The 21,647-nt window shown below is 37.9% G+C and overlaps 1 protein-coding gene across 1 annotated transcript in view; it reads right to left on the minus strand.

The window, feature by feature from the left end:
* GYS2 (glycogen synthase 2) overlaps window positions 1-21,647 on the minus strand; it is a 50,488-nt gene that overhangs the window by 14,287 nt on the left and 14,554 nt on the right. Inside the window, exons 2-11 of the mRNA XM_030885102.2 lie at window positions 20,447-20,628; window positions 19,140-19,331; window positions 14,239-14,421; window positions 12,427-12,571; window positions 7,347-7,464; window positions 7,052-7,172; window positions 3,842-3,948; window positions 3,066-3,125; window positions 803-881; window positions 1-101 (exon numbers count right to left, since the gene is read on the minus strand). The exon at window positions 1-101 is cut by the window's left edge and continues 11 nt beyond it. Coding sequence (XP_030740962.1) covers window positions 1-101; window positions 803-881; window positions 3,066-3,125; window positions 3,842-3,948; window positions 7,052-7,172; window positions 7,347-7,464; window positions 12,427-12,571; window positions 14,239-14,421; window positions 19,140-19,331; window positions 20,447-20,628 — 1,288 coding nt within the window. The remainder of the gene's footprint in view (window positions 102-802; window positions 882-3,065; window positions 3,126-3,841; window positions 3,949-7,051; window positions 7,173-7,346; window positions 7,465-12,426; window positions 12,572-14,238; window positions 14,422-19,139; window positions 19,332-20,446; window positions 20,629-21,647) is intronic.

Raw genomic sequence — 21,647 nt, forward strand, 5'->3', positions numbered from 1 at the left:
GTGCGGCTGTTGAAAAGCGCGATCCGTCGAATGGTGCTGAGGATGGGATCTGTGGAGTCATCCGTCATGTTGTGAGTGGTCACCGGAGGCAAAGAATGTCTCTGAAGTAACACAGGGAGGAAAGGTCAATGTGTGCAGAGAAGTAAGAAGTGACTCATTTCACCCATAGGTCATTGGCAACATTTCCTCCAACCTTTAAGCTCTCCATCTTTTGGATGACACTAATGATGACGAGTAACGGTTGTTTGTGGGGCAGAGGAAAATCATGGGCGGAAGAGCACCCTTGCATACTTAGAAACCGTTTCTATTCTGCAGCCACTGCACGAAAGACCTCGCTTCTGACTGCTTCTGTGGCTTTCTTGAAGTGTCCCTCCTAATGGGCATCTCCCAGTGCCCTTGCTTCACTGTGATGACCGTCATGTCGTGAGTTTTGTACACACACTTAGCTTTTCCTCCTTGCAATCAGTCCAATGGCTTTGGAAACATTAGCCTTGTTTTCCTACTGCAACTTAAAATTTGATGCTTTCTGAAAAATTTATGTTTTTGCAAGACGCATCTGATTCTTCATGTGATTCCAAACAAATTCCTTAACTGTGTACAACCACAAGATTTAGGACACAGTAAGAAGAGGCCCCAGAACCACACGAGAAAGAGAAAATGCAAAGTTGTCATTTGAATGAATATATAGAAGTCTCTTTTCTAGCTCTTGGCTTTAAAAAAATCCCCAAATCATCACATTCCAATACATCAAAATACTGAATTAAAAGTTATGGGAAATGGTAGTTTAATTTTTCTTTATTACCTGAGTTGAAAATATGGCTCTTTTAATAATTGTTAGATCATCTCGATCCAGAATATTGCTTATGTCAGGAATTTCCCCTCTGCAGAAAAAAAGATGTTCATCATAAAAATAAATATAATTCAATGTTCCCATATGACAAAGTAATTCTCAGCATGTTAAAAGCAAATGTAGAATGAAATGTTTTCATTAAAAATTACTGAGATCGCGGCTACGAAAAGCCGTAGAAGTTGCAAGATGAAATGATAGAGCCTGTGACAATATCAGGATGCCAGAGAACCTGGGGAAAGGAGATGAAGATCGCATCTCTTCCCCACTATCTGACATTTCAGACGTACAGAAATAGAAAAAACCCCATCTGACTATTTTGCCCATCAACTAAATCTGCCTGGCAGTAATGAACACCAAAGTTCGAGGCAAGGTTAATGCTGACTGTGATGGCTAAGATTATGTGTCAACTTGACTGGGACAAGGTTCTCAGTGGTTTGGCTGAGGAAGTATCTAATGATGTACTGTAGCAGTTTTGTTGTGATGTCATTGGTAGTTTTGTAATGATGTAGTCATTCCCCATTTTGTGCATAATGCCAATTTTTTGTACAATAATGAACAGCTCTTTTGCACCTAGCTATGTTGATAAGCGAGGAGTGGTTGTACGAGTTGATCCCTACTGTGCTGAGTAATTCTATAGGACAGAGTAGCAGTACTTCCGTGGAGTTTCTGAGCCTGTAAATACAGAACTGATCTGCTCCACCTTTCTCCTTTGGGGGGTTTGAACCATGGACTTTTCAGTTAGAAGCTGAGCGTGTAACCACTCCACTACCCTGGAGCCTTTTTAATAGGTGTAGCACAATGAATTTTTAGAATAGTGAAATAATCTGTGTGACATTGTAGTGATGGACACATGACGTCATGCATTTGTCAAAACTTGTAAGACTATACAACACACAAACCCACTGACATTGAGTCAATAAGTTTATTTTTTTAATGCTCCTTCACATTCCTGGGCACTCGAAGGTAATGTACACCTCTATCATTCTCTTATTGTTTGTGACACTCAAACAAACCACTGCCACTGAGTCAATGCTGACCCAGAGTGACGCTATAGGACAGAGTAGAACTGCCCCGGTGGCTTTCTGAAACTGTCAATCTTTCAAGGAGTTGAAAGTCTTGTCTTTCTCCTGAGGAGCTGCTGGCTGTTTCGAATGCTGACCTTTCCACAGCAGCCCCATGGGCAGCCCACTGTGCCAGTGAAGCTTCATGTAGTTAATATCATATTTTTATTAGTTATAACAAGCATATAGTATTACCACATACTAGAAAGGAAGATGTTAAATAGAATGAACTAGGAGGAGGGTAAAGAGAATATAAGAATTCATGTTCTTTTGTCTCAGTTTTTATGTTCATACAAATTGGTCTAAAAGTAAATAAAGAGTAACTTGGAAACGCCTCTGGAATTGTGTAGTTCAGGTGCTGAATAAACCATAGAAATGATTATGGAATAAAGTTGATAATTGGATTTTCGCACATACACAGGCAGTGAATATTAAAGCAAACATAGTTTTCTGATGAAATGCACAAATTTCTACTATGTGAATAAATTTGATAGTACAAAAGAAAAAAAACCTTAATATCAAAAACTAAATGCTGAGCATCAGGAGGACACTATCATATTCTATTTAATTTTGATTATTATACTCTAAAGTGCCCATAACATATCTAAATAGGTGAAAAATAAATGGTGACCACCTTCTACCATGGGTCAGAAGACAGCCCAATCTTTTCTTCATCCTATAACAAATATATACTGGGGCTTTACAAAGTTCATGAAAATAAAGAATTAAATGATAATACAAATTTTCCACAAATTTTTGAAACCATGTAATATATAATATTAATATATGTTTCATTAATAAGTAAGTAAATAAGTGCTAATGTGGATTTAATATATATTTTAAAACAATATATATTTTAAGTCAATATATATATATTTAAAATCTCATGAAATCTCCTTCAGCTTTAGAATACCATATAAGCCCTTAATGTGATTCTGAATAAATTAGAATCTTTTTCTATATGAAAGTCTTCTCATTTGAACAATCAAATAAGTATTTCTCAAACGAATAATGAAATATGGCAACATGACTAAACACAGCTTCAAATATTTTCCATTTTTCATTATTTGGAGCAAAATAGACATAGAAGTTGATCTGTTAAGTTTGAATAATAAAGTCCTACATGTTTTGTGTTAAGTATTCTAAACACTTGCCTTAATAATGAATCATAGAGTTTCTTTCCAAACTTTTCCTTCACAGAATGTGCAATGTCCCTATTGGAAACAGAAAGATTTATCATTTCAATCCGTGAAAATAGTGCCGTAAGGGTTCATCTGTATCTGTTCTGATAGTGTTGTTGTTTTGCCCATGCAGTCTTTGAAAACACACAGCTAGCTCTCTGTCACCTAGCTTCTTCCGTTCTTTCTCTGTTTAACTCAGCCTGTGAGGTAAAATCCCTAAAGCTGAGGCGGCAGAACACCTTAGCCCAGAGAGCTGTATATTCAACACCACTTTTGCTTGAAAATAATCAGGGGTAGGAACGGAGGGGAGGAGGAAGAAGTGGGCGGCAATGTAGATAAAATGAATAATTGGTTGATATTGATGGGCTCTAGGTGAGGTCTCTTATTCAGAGATCATTATACCAACCTCTTTTGCATATGTTTAAAATATCCACAGTAAAAAGTTCAAAAAACGATATGTATCTATCTTTAAAGGGTTCTACAGAGGCATTTAGTTTTCTTCTTCCTCCATGGAGGCATATTCCAAAGGGTTCTTCCCCACCCCCGCCCCCAGTTTATATTATTTTTTATAGATACACAGTTTTGTTGATATTACATAATCTAATATAGTAGCAGAAGGGAGAACTGTAGCAATTTGCTAAAATAATCCTTGAAAATAAAGCTCATGAAAATATGCCAGAAATCATTCACTTAAAAGAATATATCCCTTTAAATTTTTTGCTGGAGAACATTCACGAGGCTGAGTTTACCACAGCTGTTTGCGCACTGCTTGCCCTTTCAGGGATTCCACATTGAAATTGTTGGTCTTGGCAGGCATGATGAAGAACACCACCACTGTGACGTCACTTTTATGCATCTGAGGAAGGATTAGAAAACACAGCCGTGTCGGCTATCAAAGATAAAACGAACCGCATCCACACGGACTTTAACGTTGGAAAAATCTTGCTTTTAAGTATCTTTAGAGAAAAAGAATACTTATTAGTGATTTATAGAAAAATTATACCCGTGTTCCCTTTCTGAAAATTTTAAATTTAAATCTGGCTTGCAGTTTCAATTGCTTTTTTGCAAATTTGAATAGTCAGACAGAAAACGTTGTCATAGAATTAGTAATCTAAAATCCAGCCGCTATTAAGATCATTGTGTTTTTCAATGGTTAAAAAACAAACAAAAACAAATGCAAATTAATGTTACAAGAACAAGATTAGTTCTTGGAAATTTCAGATTAGATGTATAATGAGTAATTTAGTTTGGGTTCATTCTATTTTTTTCTTTCTTTTTTTACTGTTCAGTTCTTTTACTCTATTCACTTGGCATTGCATTTTGCTTTCCATCCCTGATATTTCTAGCTCAACTAAAAAATGTTTCATGGTTTGGTAGAACCTGTGCTGAATGCTTAAAATACGCAGTTTAAAACTGGTGTTTTCGAACTCTAAAATTTATCTTTTTTTCTTTTCTCTTCCTCAAAATACCACTGACCTAATAACTTTTATAAGGAAATAACTTATTAAACAGCTGTAGGAATAAAAATATAAATTCACTTAAATCCATAAGCATATGAATGGCTCATGCAGTTTGGAAACAGCTGACTATTTTTCAGGTGAAATACTTTGCCACCTGCTATCTGGTCTCTGATCTCTATAGTCTGACAGTCCATTCAGGAAATCTATGGAAGTCTTAGACTAGGAAAGCTGCCTCAGGAGTAATTATTGTGCTACAAAAGAATACATATACTCTATGGAAAAATATGCTTTCTTTTAATTTCTGCAAGTATTTTCATTATTTTTGATGTCTGAAAAAATGGTACAGGCTTTTTTCTCACATCAATTTGATTAAAAGTAAATTGAATATTGATTAATAGTATATAAAATTTATTCATAATGCATGATGTAAAGTTATGTAAAACTATGATGCTTATTGAAAATAAACACAAAAAATTGGGATACAAATTTTTCAGATAAGATTATTCAATTAAAAAATAATTTTTCTACTATGCAGTCCTATTACATTATCTTTATTTTTATTTACATATTTAATTTTTATTAATTTTAGCAAATTTTGAAAACCGTGCTTGTCAAACATATTATCTCCTCTCAGATAAAAATAAATCTATGTTCAAGAAACAAAATGTTAACCCTCCTATAGAAATCAGGACATTAAGCATATTTCTGGTATCTCTGTAAGACTTAAATTCTACACTGGTCCCTTTGGGTGTTTTATTGTTATTATTTTCTATTTCTATGTGATTATTCTATAAGCTAATAACATCAATCAATAGCCATGCCTTGGGGCCTTCTCCATGGTACCGTTATTTGGTGTTTATTTTATTACTGAATTAGTTGGGGACTCATTTTAACTTCTATCTTCCTGAGTAAAAACAAAAACTCAACATTGTTTGAAGTAGAAATGTTTTTTTAATTTATTATTTTATTTGGGGCTCGTACAATTCTTATCACAATCCATACATCCATCCATTGAGTCAAGCACATATGTACATTTGTTGCCCTCATCATTCTCAAAACATTTGCCTTCTACTTTAGCACTTAATATCAGTTGCTCATTTTCCCCCTCTCCCCTCCCCCTCCCTCATGAACCATTCATAATTCATAAATTATTATAGTTTTGTCATAAGTTACACTGTCCGACGTCTCCCTCCACCCTCTTCTCTGTTGTCCATCCCCCAGGGAGGAAGTTATATGTAGATTCTTGTAATCAGTTCCTCCTTTCTACCCCACATTCCCTTTACCCTCCAGGCATCGCCCCTCTCACCACTGGTCCTGAAGGAGTCATGTATCCTGGATTCCCTGTGTTTCCAGTTGCTATCTGTACCAATGTACATCCTCTGGTCTAGCCAGATTTGTAAGGTAGAATTGGGATCATGACAGTGGGGGAGAGGAAGCATTTAAGAACTAGAGCAAAGTTATATGTTTCATCATTGCTACCCTGCACCCTGACTGGCTCATCTCCTCCCCACAGCCCTTCAGTAAGGGGGTGTTCAGTTGCCTACCAATGGACTTTGAGTCTTCACTCTGCACTCACCCACCTTTACAATGTATGATTTTTTGTTCTTTGATGCTTGATACCTGTTCCCTTCAACAGCTCGTGGTCACACATGCTGTAGAAATGTTTTTGTGGAATATTTTTTGCTTTTTAGAATATTCCCTGATCTATCTTGTATTCTTTATTTTCAGGCAAGAAGGGTAGTTGCTATGCTTGAAAGGAAAGGGGATCCTATGGAGGCCAGAAGCTCTGGGACTTGGCTGCCAGTCCTGTGGTATATGTCACTATGGACACCTGTTTTGGGTCAGGGGATAATGGCAGTGCCCAGAGCTACCCACCTGTAATTGCATGGGTAAATCTAATGCTAGGGTCAGCATTTGGAAGCCCATTGTCCAAGCTACATCTTCTATTGTAGGCTTTATCAGTTAACAAGTGACCTTTTTTCTCACTGGACTGATTTCTCTATTTTTATATTACAATTGGCTAGAAATTTCAATAAATTGCAATTGCAAAGGATGTTATAATAGTTTCTTTCAAATGACCAGACTTACTGTCATCTAATGGATTCTGACTCAGAGGCAGCTTGGAGGAGTACAATTGTCCGCATGGGTTTTCAAGACTATAGCTCTTTACGGAGCCTCTTCTTTTTCCTGGAGAGTGGCCTACTGAACTTCAACAGCTGACCTTGGTAAGCAGCCCCCAACCCCAACACAGCATATCTAAAGTAATGAGCCTGTGGGACTCTTAGAAATATATACTCGATAATATGATTAAATAGGCATGTATATATGCACAATGTGATAGCTTTAATTAGTAATTTCAAAGCCAGAAGTCATTTTCAGAATTGGGTTATTGCTTTAAGTTATTACAGCCATGAATTATATTGAAAACTACTTAAGTAGCTATAAAGTTCTTTACTTCTTTCTACAAAAGCATTTCATCATGTTGTTGAGCTTCCTTACCCTCAGCAGGAAATTCAGCCTGGATAAAGATTCGAGGAAGATGTCAGCTCCTTTGTTCAAAAATTCATACCTCCCCGCAATGAAAAGGAACAAAGTCTTTTCAAGATCAAAGTCAAGATGACTATAAGAAAACAAAACAGTTTCCAATGAAGCGGAACAGCAAAATGTACACATGGATTCCAGTTAAAGTACCAAAGGGGCTGGGAAAGATCAACATTGACTATGTCAGTCCTGTTTACTCTCTACTAAAGATCACTAAAATCATGTGCTTTAAAAAAAATAGGGAAAATCATACCCATAGAAATGACCTCGAACAAAATCTTGGATCCTGGCCTTGTACATGGCGTGTAGATTTTGAAACTCATGGACTGCTGAAAACTTCTTAACATTCAAGCCATTGGGAGTAACCACATCTAGAAAAGCAAAGCAAAATCATGAACGTGATGTCTTCTGAGAAGGGGCCATCCTAGAAAGCACTATGAAGTTCGATGTCTATTAATAGTTCTAGTTCCTCATTCCCACACAACTATAGAGACAGACATAAAGCTTCAGAATTCTCAGTCTTCAGGATGAAACAGGCTATTAGGAGTCTCTGATCAAATTAACAGCGGCTGATGAATTGATTGAAACGATAATGATGGCTACAGTTATATTCAATTGCTTACTATTCACCAGATGCTAGTCCAAATGCTATTTCAGTTCTTGAAACAACCTTGGGGTAGGTGCTCCCACAATTTGCTCTTTCTGAGGTGAGAATGGCGTCAGCGAGCCGTCAGGATCACATGGCTGGTGACTGGAAGCAGACCCCACACAGAAGGTATGTTGCCCACGGTGGTGTCCTTAGAGAATGCACCACCCTACCGCTTGTTGTCTCATTGTAACCAAATGTACAGGGGATTGTGGGGGAATCGGAAAGGTATCTCTTATTGCAAATACACAACTGACTCATTCTGCCCCAAAGCTTCTATCATTAAAGAAGAAAGAAATTCTTGGTTTTTCAGAATATTCGTCTGTGATAGGAAAGATAATGACTACTTAGAGTACTTACTCAGTTGAATACACAGGCTATTCCATTTAATAGAAGTAAAACAAAAAACAAAGCTGTGGTTAACTGAGTAATCCCAAATGTCTGAGAAATTTTCATTCTTCCAACCTGCAAATATTATTGTTGCCAAGTAGGATTTAGAAACAGGGCAGTTTAATTCTGGAGTTCATAGGCTATCCACTATGCTACATAGCTACACTGCCCAGAAGGTAATAGAAAACAATGAGATATGTGGAAGTTTTAAAGATATATCCCACACACTTAAAAAGAAAAAAAATCTAGGTCTTAAAATGAATTGTCTAATTAATTAAGCTAACATACTTGCTCAAGAAGGGCTTCAAATATCTAAATAAGAAATTGATGATTCACCTTACAGTTTTTTGCCAAGTGCACAAAAGTGTACTTATAGAATATTTTGAAAACTGATCATTATATATATTGAATAAGATCAAAAGCATGCAGTTTTGAGAGAGGAGTTTTACTGCTAAGATTTTGATACATACAAATGATATGATACAACACGTGTATAAATTTAACTGTCATGCTATTCATCAAGATACTAATTGACATTAACTTTTAATACTTATTTTAAATATCCATTAGCATATTTATACATTCATACAATTCATTTCCTTTTGGTCACTTAAAATTATACTATTTAAGTATAGGGGTTGACAATGTGCTGGTAAGAATTTTTAAAAGGTACATCCATGAAGAGATCATTGAAGACATTGGTGCTATAGCAAAGTGCAGTGAAGGAACTAGATGGTGTTCTGCTATTAGAAAGAATCATGGCTGAGATCTTAAAGGCTTATATGTGACCAAGTAGCCGTCTGAGTGAGGCGTCAACTGGGCCCACACATAAGCAGCACATCACCCTGTGTGATCGCAGGATTGTGAACGATAAAATCTGAACCTGGAAGAGGGAATGGCATCAGAGCTTCAATTGTGAGTAACGGAGCTTCGATATTCAGAGGCTATGGATGACAGTGGGGGCCCAAGACCCATTCTTACAGTCCACACAAGAACTAAGGTGCCAGTGAAACCCTTCTGACCACAGATCAGAGATAGGAATAGCGTTGCTTTCGTGCAGAGTGCAGCGGTTTTTAAAAATATGTTTTGTTTCTCTGTATTTTGTTCTCTATATTTTTCTGTATATGAAATCCAAGATGGGTAGCGCTATGGAGATAGTGACTGAACTGATGGTTTTCTGAGGGGTATAGCAGGGAAGGAGGCAGGGAGGTGAGGGGCTGACAACAAGGAGTACAAGAAGGAAGTAAATGTTTTAAGATTGTGGAAAAGATTGTACAAATATCATTAATGTGATCAAACTGTTGAAATGTATGATCTATGAAATATATCCTAATAAAGCTGTTTAAAGAAGTAAAAGGGCAGACAACAAGAGTAAATACAGTTTGATCTTATTTAGTAAGTGTATAAAATGTACAGAAAGGAATAAAGAAGACTATGCATTCAAATATTAACTGTAATAGGTCTATAAGTTTAAAAATTTTCTTCCTTATAGTTTAATTTTCCTTTATCATTTTTGTAAGTACCTATACTAATTACAATGATTTTATTTTTTGCTGCCATAAGAGGTAGGTTTTAAATAGTGGGGTCACTTTGAAGTTTATTGTTTTCAAGTTTTATGGTAAATGTTGTATTGAAATGTCTATCTATAATATGGCTTTCTCACCAATATCTGATACAAAATGTCATTTTTATAATATCAAAAGTGAGTTTGAGTCAGTTAAAAGTTCAACAAGTAATAAACAGACCTGTCCCACTTCACAGTAACATGATTTAAAGTTTTTGTCTCATTGACAGTTCCCATGGGAAGTTTGACCCAGCATTTGTTCAAGACCTGTGCTCTCAGCATTGCAGCTGTGGTTACAATTCTAATTGGAGAAGACTTCAAGAAGAGAGAAACTCACAGTGACATGCCATCATAATGCTTTACCCACCCCCAATACTCTCAGGAACATTGTGATGTTTATTTATCTATTAAAGTTCACTGCCCTTCTTAAACCACAAAGCGTCCAGAGGTTTCACAATTGCAGTTAGAGCTACCACATGAGTCCATCCCTAGTTAGAAGGGTAGGAGATGGCAGTATTTAAAGTTCTAGCAAGAGCAAAAACATCCAAGGAAACTAGCTCACGTGCTGCCAGACAAACAAGAGCTTGGGAAAGGCAAGGCTATAATCCATACAAAATAATACTCATTGGTGGTTTTTAAACCTTTACAATTGGCTAGACACTGGTTTGAGCTCAATGTTTTATTAGTTTAATCATTATATTATTTTATTATATATTATTATTTTAATCATTATAATAATCCTGGGTAAGAGACATAAGGCAATAAGAGTTTAAATAATATGTATAATATTACATAGCTAGTTAAATATAATAAAAATCATTTTTGACAGTGAATTCAGGCATTCTAACACAAAGCCTGTGCCTTTTACCTTGATGCTGAAGTTAACTTCCTAAGAAAGAAGGAATTAAAGAAAAAGTGCCTACAAACAAGATTCAGAACATATGCTTGGAGAATGGCCACTTTTAAAAGCAGAGGGAAGCTGTGTGTTTAAAGCACTTATGAAGAATCGTAGGAGCCCTGGTGGTATAATGGATGATAAGTTGGAATGCTAACCACAAGGACACCAGTTCAAAACCAATAGTCACTCCACAGGAGAAAGATGAGGTTTTTTTCTACTGTAACGCATTGCAGTGTCAGAAACCCACAGGGGCAGTTTGACTCTGTCCTAGGACAGAGTCAGAATATGAGTCAGAATCTGTTCATTGACCTTGAGTTTGGTTCTTGAAAGAAGAATGATGTTGGAGAAAATTTGAAGTGTGTAGTGTCAAAAAAGGTAAGGGAATGATCAAAGTGTCTATTGCTTTTGAATGACCGGGAATGTGAAGGAGCTTTTTTTTTTTTTAAATGGTAAATTTTGGAAGAGCAAATTTGGGTCTATGCTGGGGGTTTGGGAACCTGAGTGAATAGAATGTAGGTGGGTCGATGGGAGTAGTGACTACGAACCATCAACTGTAACAACTCTTGGTTTGTTTTTTTTGGTTTATTAATTATAAATTTAATATTGCTTAAATAGTAACTTTAAAAAGAATCATTTTATTGGGGGCTTGTACAACTCTTTTTTTTATCGTTTTATTAGGGGCTCATACAACTCTTATCACAATCCATACACACATCAATTGTGCAAAGCACATTTGGTCATTCACTGCCCTCATCATTCTCAAAACATTTCCTCTCCACTTAAGACCCCGGCATTAGGTCCTCATTTTTCCCCTCCCTCCCCGCTCCCCCGTCCCTCATGAGCCCTTGATAATTTATAAATTGTTATTTTGTCTTATCTTTCCCTGTCTGACATCTCCCATCACCCACTTTTCTGTTGTCCATCCCCCAGGGAGGAGGTCACATGTAGATCCTTGTAATCTGTTCCCTCTTTCCAACCCACTCTCCCTCTACCCTCCCAGTATCGCTACTCGCACCACTGATCCTGAAGGGATCATCCACCCTGCATTCCCTTGTAAACATTCCCCTGCCTGTTGATAAGGAGTTCTGGTGACTTACTAGTTATGCTTTGGGCTGCTAACCATAAGGTCAGCCAATTCCAAACCACCAGGCACTCAGAAGGAGAAAGATAGGGCTTTCTACTCTAGGAAAGAGTTACAGCCCAGCAAAGTCACAGGGACAGTTCTACCCTGTCTGTAAGGACATTGACTTGATGACCTTGAGTTTGAGTTTGGTCCTATTGAAGCAACTGGTTGGGTGGCGGGTAGTGTTCAAAGACAGTGCAAGGAAATCTTGGGAAGAAGGAAAACAATAGGTGTCTACTCAACAAGACGAGCGAGACAATGCCATAAACATAGGACTGGGGTTGTGGCACACAGATTTCTGATATTTTTTTTACTTCCATTTTCTTAAAAGGGAAGAGTCATTTCCGTTTGCTTATACACATCAAGTCTTTCCGACATCTCAGTTTATAGGGAGGCCATTTCGAGCACACATTGACCACTTAACCATAATCCAGATCTAGTGTACTGTTGGTTCAATGCAAAGCTGCTGACATTTGGAATTCAAATGTGGAGAAGAGAAATCAGGAGTAGGTGAAGGGTAAATTACTGGAGAGTTTGATTACTAGTTTAAACTGTTGAATATAAAGTTGATGATCTGAAATGTAAACCCCCCCTACTTAAAATGTGTGTAAAGACTTGGGCCACAATTGTGAATGCCTAGAAAACAAAATCCTTATACCCTAATGTCATTTGGACCTGAAAATTCAGTGAAAAACTCAGGGGTAATAATTACCAGGTTTTCTTTTCAGCATGTGTTCTGCTTCTATTGCTGTTATTTCAGAAACAGTGGTGAATACGTGAGCACAGTGCACAGAGGCGCGCTCCATGCAGTATCGATGGTAAATTTGTCTCTCCCCAGCCTCTTTGTCTATGTCAAACTGTTGAAAGAAAGAAACAAATTTTTGCTTACACTGAACCTTCTACCAATCAAAACAACAGATTGTGTTTTTACTTGAGACTGTGTGAAATTTTATTACCAAAAAAGAATGATGATTTAAAAAATCTATTAGGATTATAACAAATCTATTTACACTATGTCTGCTTCCAAAATGTTTTCATACCACCAATAAAGTTATCTTTAAAATGTTGTTTAATCTCCTAAGGAAATGACATTTCCACTTCTCTATACCCATCTGAGGAGCTGATTTCAACTCAGAGTGACATTATAGGAAAGTGTAGAATTGCACCCCCACCCCACCCCTAAGGCTGTAATTTTTATGAACACAAAATGCCACATCATTCTCCCATGGAGTTTTTGCTTAGTAGCTGAATGCTTAACTATTGCAATATGAAGGCTCCTTCATTTCGCTACAATCACAGAGCATTCTTGCTCTTTGGATATTTTAACTATACTTTTTTGTTATTAGTTTTAGAAAGGTACACTCCATATTATATACGAAGACAAAAAAATTGACAACCGGGTGTTAGTTATGAGCCATACCGAACTTTTTTTACTTACATACAAAATAGTGTTAAAAGTAGGTGTAGGGATGGAAACTGTTTGTAATCCAGCGACAACCTGTGCTTATTACTTTACAAATGTTACTGTTGTTCCAGAACCTTCCTTATACTCTAAGTACCTTTGAGGTAGGAATGTAACTTTTAACTGGAGTATCTGATTATTATTCATATATTACACACACACTTTGTTCTGTTTTATAGAATTCTAGAAATTCTCAAATGAGAATTTCAAAAAGAGTTTTGAAGTAAACTTGCTATCTTCCTAATTTTACTGATAGCAAAGCAGAATCCTATACATATATCAAACCTACAAAGTTCACAAATCTGTGATGCTCAAAATGCTTTGCAGTATTATTGACATTATTGTAAGTGACATGCATGTAATAATTAAACTCAAATGATGGGAATATAGAGGAAGACTAAATTAACTGATATTGAGTCATGGATTTGGGTATTCTTCTGTGATGAGCAAACACAATCATCACCAAGGATCTACATCCTTTCAATAACTTCTGTCTTACTTCACCCCCTCCCCCCCAAATCTCACTCTACATCTGCAGATTGCCATCACAGGAGAAATCTGACCCATAGATCTCTAAAGTGGCTGCCAGTCAGTTAGTCACTTGGAGGATGGAGAGGGATGGAGGTTCCTAGTACATGTTTGCATGCCTAGATCCCTCTTTTCTAGGGATCGTCTCTACATCCCAAAGATATATGGAGCTTTGCCGTCTTCATAGCATTGCCAAGCCCGAAGGAAAGAGCCCAGACTTTTGTCCACGGCATGTTGGTTCCATCTTCTGCATCCTTCCCTCTCGATCCAAAGGGAAGGATTGCGTGCTTCACAGAAGGACAGACATCATACTTTTCAACACTAAAGTCTAGTTTACTGCACTCTCAATACAATTAAACAAAGTTTGAGCCACCTGTCATCCCAGGAGAAGCTTGGCCATGAATATTGATGAATGAAAAGGGTATTTCTGACATCTGGCTGGGAGATGAAAGGTAAAGATCAATATTCCTCATCCTTGAGCTTCAAGCATCAGATAAAACGTCTGGGGGTGAGGGTGGAGGCGGGACTAGGTACCTTATCAAGCTGGTTGTAGAAATCAATATTTGCTGCACATAGATATCTCCCCAGCAGAGTGGCGTGGGTGGTAAATATTGTGGCAATAGGAAGTTTCCGGGCTCGGGAAAGAATCAGTCCAGTTCCAGCCTGCCATTCATGGAACTGGGCAATGATGTGTTTACCACCTGCATGATCTGCCACCTGTATCAGGAAAAAACCAAAGCGAAACGTTGTTAGGATTGTTGACCTTGCTCATGATTCAGAGCGTAAGAAAAGCGATGGCATGTGTGCATTTCAAAATAACCTGCTGCTATTGCAGTTGCACACTGTGGATCAGTTCTAACTCACAGGGACCCTCCATACCACACAAGGAAGCCTGCTTAGTCCTGCACCATCCTTAACAGCAGGTGAGCAGGTCTTAATAGAAAACCTGGGGAGTAGCATTAGAGGGTCTTAAGAGCCTGTGAGCAGCCATCGACAGGGCCAATATGCGTTTTTTCCTGAAATTTGGACTATCAGAAGAAGAATGAGGCATAAGGTTTTCCAGGTTTATTAACATGTTAGCAATATGTAGATGACACAGCTTTCCTTGCTAAATGACGGGGGGACGTGACACACTTGCTGAGGAAGCTCAAAGATTTCAGCCTTAGGATGAAGTACAATACATTGTAAAGAAAACCCTCACAACTGGACAGATAACATCAAGGATTTACTCTTGCTTGAATCCACAATCAATGCTCATGGAAGCAGCAGTCAAGCAACCAAATGAGTATTCTGCACAAGCTCTCTCGACCACTGCGCCACCAGGCTTCCTCGAAGTGGAAGCATTGGGCTGCTAACTGCAAGGTCCAGGATTCCAAACCGCCAGCCTTGTTTCCTTCTCCCTCTGCCCCTGACCTCAAAATAGTCTCAAAATATTTTCCTTTGGTGTAAAAACCATTTTCCATTTATAATAATGGTCTCATGAAATATTTATCTATATGAAATTTACTAAATTTGATGATGAAAAAAATGTTCCTCCAATGTCGTGATGGATTCTACCTTTTTGCTATTACAGAAATTGCTGCAATAGCATGGGTATGAATATGTCTATTTGTGTTTTGTTCTTCGTTTCCTTAGGGCATGTATACCAAGTAGAGAGATGGCAAGACCCTAAGGGATTTGTTCCTGCATTTGTTTAAGGAAGTATCATGATTTTCCCCCTAAAGTTTGTACAGTTCTGCAGTCCCACAGAAATACATGACATTCCAATCTCTCTACATCCTCTCCAGCATTTATTATTCTCTGTTTTCTTGAATTTTCCTAACAGTGTCCATGTGAGTTGGTATCCCTTTGTTGTTTTCATTTGCTTTTCACGTATGGCCAATGAACATGAGCATTTCTTCATGTCATTGCTGGCCCCCTGGAGGTCATCTTTAGTACATTTTCCATTCATGTCTTGCACCCAATTTTAAATATCATACTGTACTTTGTAGATGACATTTTGGGTTTAGCTCTTGTACTTCTTCATTGCTTCTGCTTGGTTTAGCTGCTCCTTGATCACGGGCCAGTTTCAGAATCTCTTTTAATATGTACCCTGGTCTGTCTTTCTTGTCAGTCTTCTTAATGACCTTTTTGATTTCATCACGTATGATATAATTGACGTTACCCCACAGTTAGTCAGGTCTTCTGTCATTAGTGTCCAGGGATTCAAATATAGTCTTGACTTCTCAAGAATCAGGTGGGACACACTCAAGGTCATATTTTGGTTCTTAGGGAATTGTTCTCAGTTTCTTCAAGCTCAACATACGCAATTGGTTGTCTGCTCCGTGAGCAGCCCGTGGCCATGCTTTGGTTGCTGTTATAGTTACCATTTGTGGTTCTGGAAACAAGTTTTTGCAATGAAGATGCCATTGGTCTTGCAATGTTCTACCACCAAAATTGTATTTTCCAAATACTGCTCCTTCCTTTTCATTTCCCAATAACTATTAATATATCTCCATTGTATGGTTCATCAAATTAATACTGAAGAATATGGTAAAATTCTCCAATGTCCTCAACCCTGGCTTTAGTGGTTGGTGTATAAAATTGAACAATAGTTATATTGACTGCATTTCCTTGTATTCAGATAGACATTATCTTATCACAGAGAGCATTGTACTTCAAGATTGATCTTGAAATGTCTTTTTGACAATAGATTGGATGCCATTGCTCTTGAATTTGTCATTCCCAACAAAGTAATCCAAATGATTATCTGATCAAAATGGCCAATACCAGTTCATTTCAGCTCACTAGTGCCTAGAACAGCGGTTCTCAACCTGTGGGTTGCGACCCCTTGGGGGTGTCGAACGACCCTTTCACAGGGGTCACCCGATTCATAACAGTAGCAAAATTACAGTTATGAAGTGGCAATGAGAATAATTTTATGGTTGGGGGTCACCGCCACACGAGGAACTGTATGAAAGGCTCATGGCATGAGGAAGGTTGAGAACCACTGACCTATGGATTCCGTTTCATTGGTGACTTTCAATTTTCCTAGATTCACACTTTTTTCATTCCAAGTTCTGCTTATTAATCAATATTTTCTGTTATTTCTTCTTATTTTGAGTTGTGCTCCATCAACAAATGCAGGTCTTGACGACTTTCTTCATTCATGGCATTATAAGCAGCTCTACTCTTCTGACCTGAGAGGCTCATCTTCTGGCATGATAGCTGACACTGTTCTGCAGCTATGCATAAGGTTTTCAGCATATCTTACAATGTTTCACTACAAGTCATAAGATGTTCAGTGGCGAGTTCCTCAGAAGTGAACACCTGTTCCTTCTTTGTAATCTGTTCTTAATCTGGATGCTCTGCTGAAACCATTCCCCTTGGGTGGCCTTGCTTGTATTTGAAATACCAGTAACAAAGCTTCCCAAATTGGTAGCAACACAGAGAATGAAAACCGGAGAGACAAGTGATGGGTCTATCGTTGGTGGACTGTAGTCTGTCTGTGTGTCCCTTCTCTTCAAGGCAGCCCTTCATGGCCATTGACATTTGATTTTATCAGTATGAAAGACTGAAGAAAGGGGACACACTCCAACACTGAGTTCTGTGATTTGTCCTTAGAGTACACCCCTACTTTACTGGGGATGTTCCTCCTGTACCATCTGATCTGTAGGCTAGCTGCCAGCATGTCTTGTTCTATTACATTTCTCATCTACTGCGTTGTTCATAAATAGGTTTATGACAACCTTCTATCAATATGTCTATTGACACCATTTTCCCCAAAGCACAGAGTCATTTCTTGTCTCTGTGTCAAATTTTGACAACTCTCACAGTAGTTCAAACTTTTCCTTGATTCTTTCCCATATTTTCTAGACTGTTTTATAGTGTACACATAAGTTTTATGTGCATTAGGAAACCAAACAATTTATGTGACTCACTTTCACAGGGATATTCACTTTATTGTAGCTGTCTGGAACTGAAGCTGTGATATTTTCAAGGTTGACCTATACAATCATCTTGAGGCAGTGGTTGTAAAAAGAACAACTTGGGGTTATGGAATTGATGGTCTTTAAACCTTGATTCAGATCTCTTTGCTTAGATGGTGCAAAATGAATGGGGATGGGGTACCACATATATTGACTATTTTAAAGCCCTCATTATGTTCTTATGACATGTCTTAATCTAATAGGCATGATTCTACACTAAATTAACTGGCTAAATTAATGACACTAACAATAGAATTATCCAGTGTCCCAAGGGGATGATTTATAATGTTCTCTGTCATAAAATGACAATGATGTCTCCAAGGTGAAACAGAGACATATATAAACCATAGATATAAAAATAGATTTGGGGCTCACATTTCATTCTAGCCTAAATCTAAGAACAGTCAGTTCCTAAGACATGGCTCTGCTTCATGCTCACCCTCATGAAGAGATCACTGAAGATATGGATGCTACAGCAAAGTGAGGTGAAGAAACCAGATGGTGCCTGTTTATCAGAAAGAATAGCTTCTGGGGCCTTAAAGGCTGTCTTCAAACAATGTGTCATCTAAGTGAGGCATCGATGAAGTCCACGTGGAAGAAGCTCATCCGCCTATGTGATCCAAAGATTGTAAATAACACAATGTAAATCCGAAGAAGGGAATGGTTTCAGAGCTTAAAACATGCACATTCATTTTGCCGAAGGCTATGCAAGACAATTGAAGCTCAAAATTCATCGACAAGGCTTCCACATGGAGTAAGCCTCCAGTAAAACCCCTCTGGCTGTAACTGAGGGATGTGAAAAGCCTTGCTGTCTGCCAGAGAGCGCTGTAAAGTCGATTATGACATGTCGTTATGCTAACATGTTTTCATGTTAACATGTTATCATTTGATCTCCCCTTTGACCCATTTTAATGTTGGTTCAATTTTTAAGAGCTTCTGCTCTCTTTTTGATTGAGGGTTTTCTCTGTTTGGCTTTGTCATTGTTGAGTTTTTTTGTTTGCTTGTTTGTTCCTTGTTTTTGTTTTGCATGATTTTCTGTATATGAAACCCAGGATAAGTAAATCTATAGAGACAGTAACTGCATTAATAATTACCTAGGGGCATCATTGGTGGGAAATGAGGAAATAGTAGCAATTAAATTGATTGTGATGATGATTGTACAACTCTTGATAATATGTTGGAACTACTAAATTTTATGATATATGGATTATATTCTATTAAAATGATTAAAAAAATAAATCCTCTACCATGCTTTGAGGAGTTAAGAAAATATAAGATTGATTCATTTAACAATCCCTAAAGTTTCTGTTAGAATGCTGAGTATTTCTAGTTTACTTTAAAATGTATTAAGACCATCTATAACAGTATCATGTCAAGATTTGCTTAATCTAAAAATCATGAGGTGATTACTGAGCAATGAATGTAGTTATGCTGCTCCTCTGTTTATCACTATCCAGTAAACCGTACCTCTTTTAAGAACCAAGCAGTTAAAGATCCAAATATCAGCATGTCATTGGCTTCTCGGTCATGGTAAGGTATGCCAACACTGCATGCTTCCCAGAGATCGCCCTTCCACCTGTCCAGATTCCAAGATGAATAGCCGATATCAAAGAGCACCACGTAAGGATTCCCTTCTATCAGCCATCGTCCAAAATACACCTGCCATAAACACAATGTAGAGCATGCTTCAATATCAAGTAATACAAGTTAGAAAAACATATTTTTACTTAAGTGTGTGAACTATACCTAGAACTCAGCAGTTGGTAAATAAGCTACAGAAATGCCTTGGTGATAGCACAAATTATCTGATAGAGTACGACTGCCTCCATTTACCTAAATTCATCATGTTTTTGCTCTTAATTAGATTGGGTAATTTAAAACAAAGCATCTAGATCTTATCATATCTGTCCTCATGTTCCTCATTACCTTCCTGTGACCTGGATATAAGATTTAATATTATGGTCTCTGCATTTAAGATAAACTCATTAGGTGAGGCCCTGTATATGTAACAGTCTGTCATTGGATATATATTTCTTAATCATATTTACCTCATGCCACGTCTATATAAAATATAATGTATTATATAAAGAACCTAAATATTTTACTGGCTATATAGAAGATAAGAGGTCCTTATGATGCAGAGTTTAAAGCACTCAGTTGCTACATGGAAGAAGTTTAGCAGTGTGAACTCACCAGCCACTCTGCAGATGAAAGATATGGCAACTTGCCATGACCAAGATTCTCCGAAACCCAGCGGAGTATTTCTACTCCATTCTATGGGACTCAACTCATTGGCAACGGTTTGGGTGTTTGGTTTTTATACAGAAGATACTCAATGTATATAGAAAGAAAAAGATATCAACAGGAAAGACTGACAGACTAGGACGTCATGCTCAGAAGCCCTCAGAATGGTTTTTCTCAGTTACCTCTGCTGCTCTTGCCACCTTTTCGAATTGCATAAATGTTGAACTCAACCAACACAAGAGCTTCAGCTAGTCAACGTGCTGTCCTTTCACTCGGGTTGTTGCTTGCTAGTGGAGTGCCTTCTGCTGATCTCCAAACCCACTAGCCTACTACACAGTTCTCATTGGTTTTCACAGGATGCCTCAAAAGGCTATCCATCTACACCTCAAGGCATCAGCGTTCTCACAAGCTTGCTCCGCCTCCCTCAGCAGGTGAGTGGTCTTCTCCGGGGAGTTCCTGTACATTGCCCTCTGTTTTCCCCGAGCAGTGGCCTAAAGTTGGTCAGAGAAGTGTTGGTGGGGATTGTTTACCCGGCAGCCATGCTCATTCATGGTGTCCATTGCTCTTCTGACAGCCTCATTGACAGGTTCACACTGTTCCACCTGAGTCTTCATATTATGCTCAAAATATGGACCGATCAGAAAATAATTGTCTCCCCATTCATCTGCTGTTGTTCTGGCCTTGGTCTGAATCACAGTATAGATGCCACCAACTGTTAAAAAACAAAAGGTTCCATTAACATTCAGATTAATAATCTGTTCTGTTTGTTTTAAGTGATGAAGGCAGATAAATGCACTCCCATTCTTAAGCTAACTTTATGGATCCACTTAGCCCAAGGTTTTATCTCACCATGAAAATAATATATTTATTTATCATTTTATTGGGGGCTCATACAACTCTTATCACAATCCATACATACATCAATTGTATAAAGCACAATTGTACATTCATTGCCCTCGTCATTCTCAAAATGTTTGCTCTCCATGTAAGCCCCTGGCATCAGCTCCTCATTTTCCCCCTCCCTTCCTGCTCCCCCCTCCCTCATGAACCCTTGATAATTTATAAATTATCATTTTGTGATATCTTACACTGTCTGACATCTCCCTTCACCCACTTATCTCTTGTCGAAAAGAATATTATTGAGCATGTTTTAAGGACACCAGCAGATGTTTAATATTGGCTCCAAATTAACACAGAATTTTAAATCCCTTCTCATTGCATGTCATAGAGAAGCAGGTTAGTAGCATCAGAGAATTAGAAACACTCTTCACGGAAATCTGAAGATAAGATCAGAATACCAAATATGTGGCTTATCCATTTGAATTTCAGTGACAAAGTTGAAACAAATAGCCTTTTCTTGACACATGCTGTCAGGCCCAAGCGTCACCTTTGGCAGTGGTCCAAGACCGAGCCAGGGCATGTTCACATAACATAAGCTGCTGAATTTATGAGGGTGTCTCCCCAGACCCTTCCCATATCGGACAGCGTGTATATTGGACAGTGGAGGAAAAAAGATATTTGTCTCCCATAGGATCACAGTGACACAAATACAAATTTTCTTCCTCACGCAGTGTTGTAGATTGAGTGGAGCCCTCTAAAAGATATGCTAAGTTCTAACCACCATAACACCTATATTTGTGAATCTCAGTGGTATTTACTATTAGGAGGTGTGTGGGGCAACTATACTGGGTGACCCTATCAGAGGGGTGATGCTAGAAGTGCTGTCTATAC

This window comes from Echinops telfairi, unplaced genomic scaffold (genome assembly GCF_000313985.2).
Source record: "Echinops telfairi isolate 266 unplaced genomic scaffold, ASM31398v2 ScPeMD7_21;HRSCAF=78, whole genome shotgun sequence".
Classification (NCBI taxonomy): domain Eukaryota; kingdom Metazoa; phylum Chordata; class Mammalia; order Afrosoricida; family Tenrecidae; genus Echinops; species Echinops telfairi.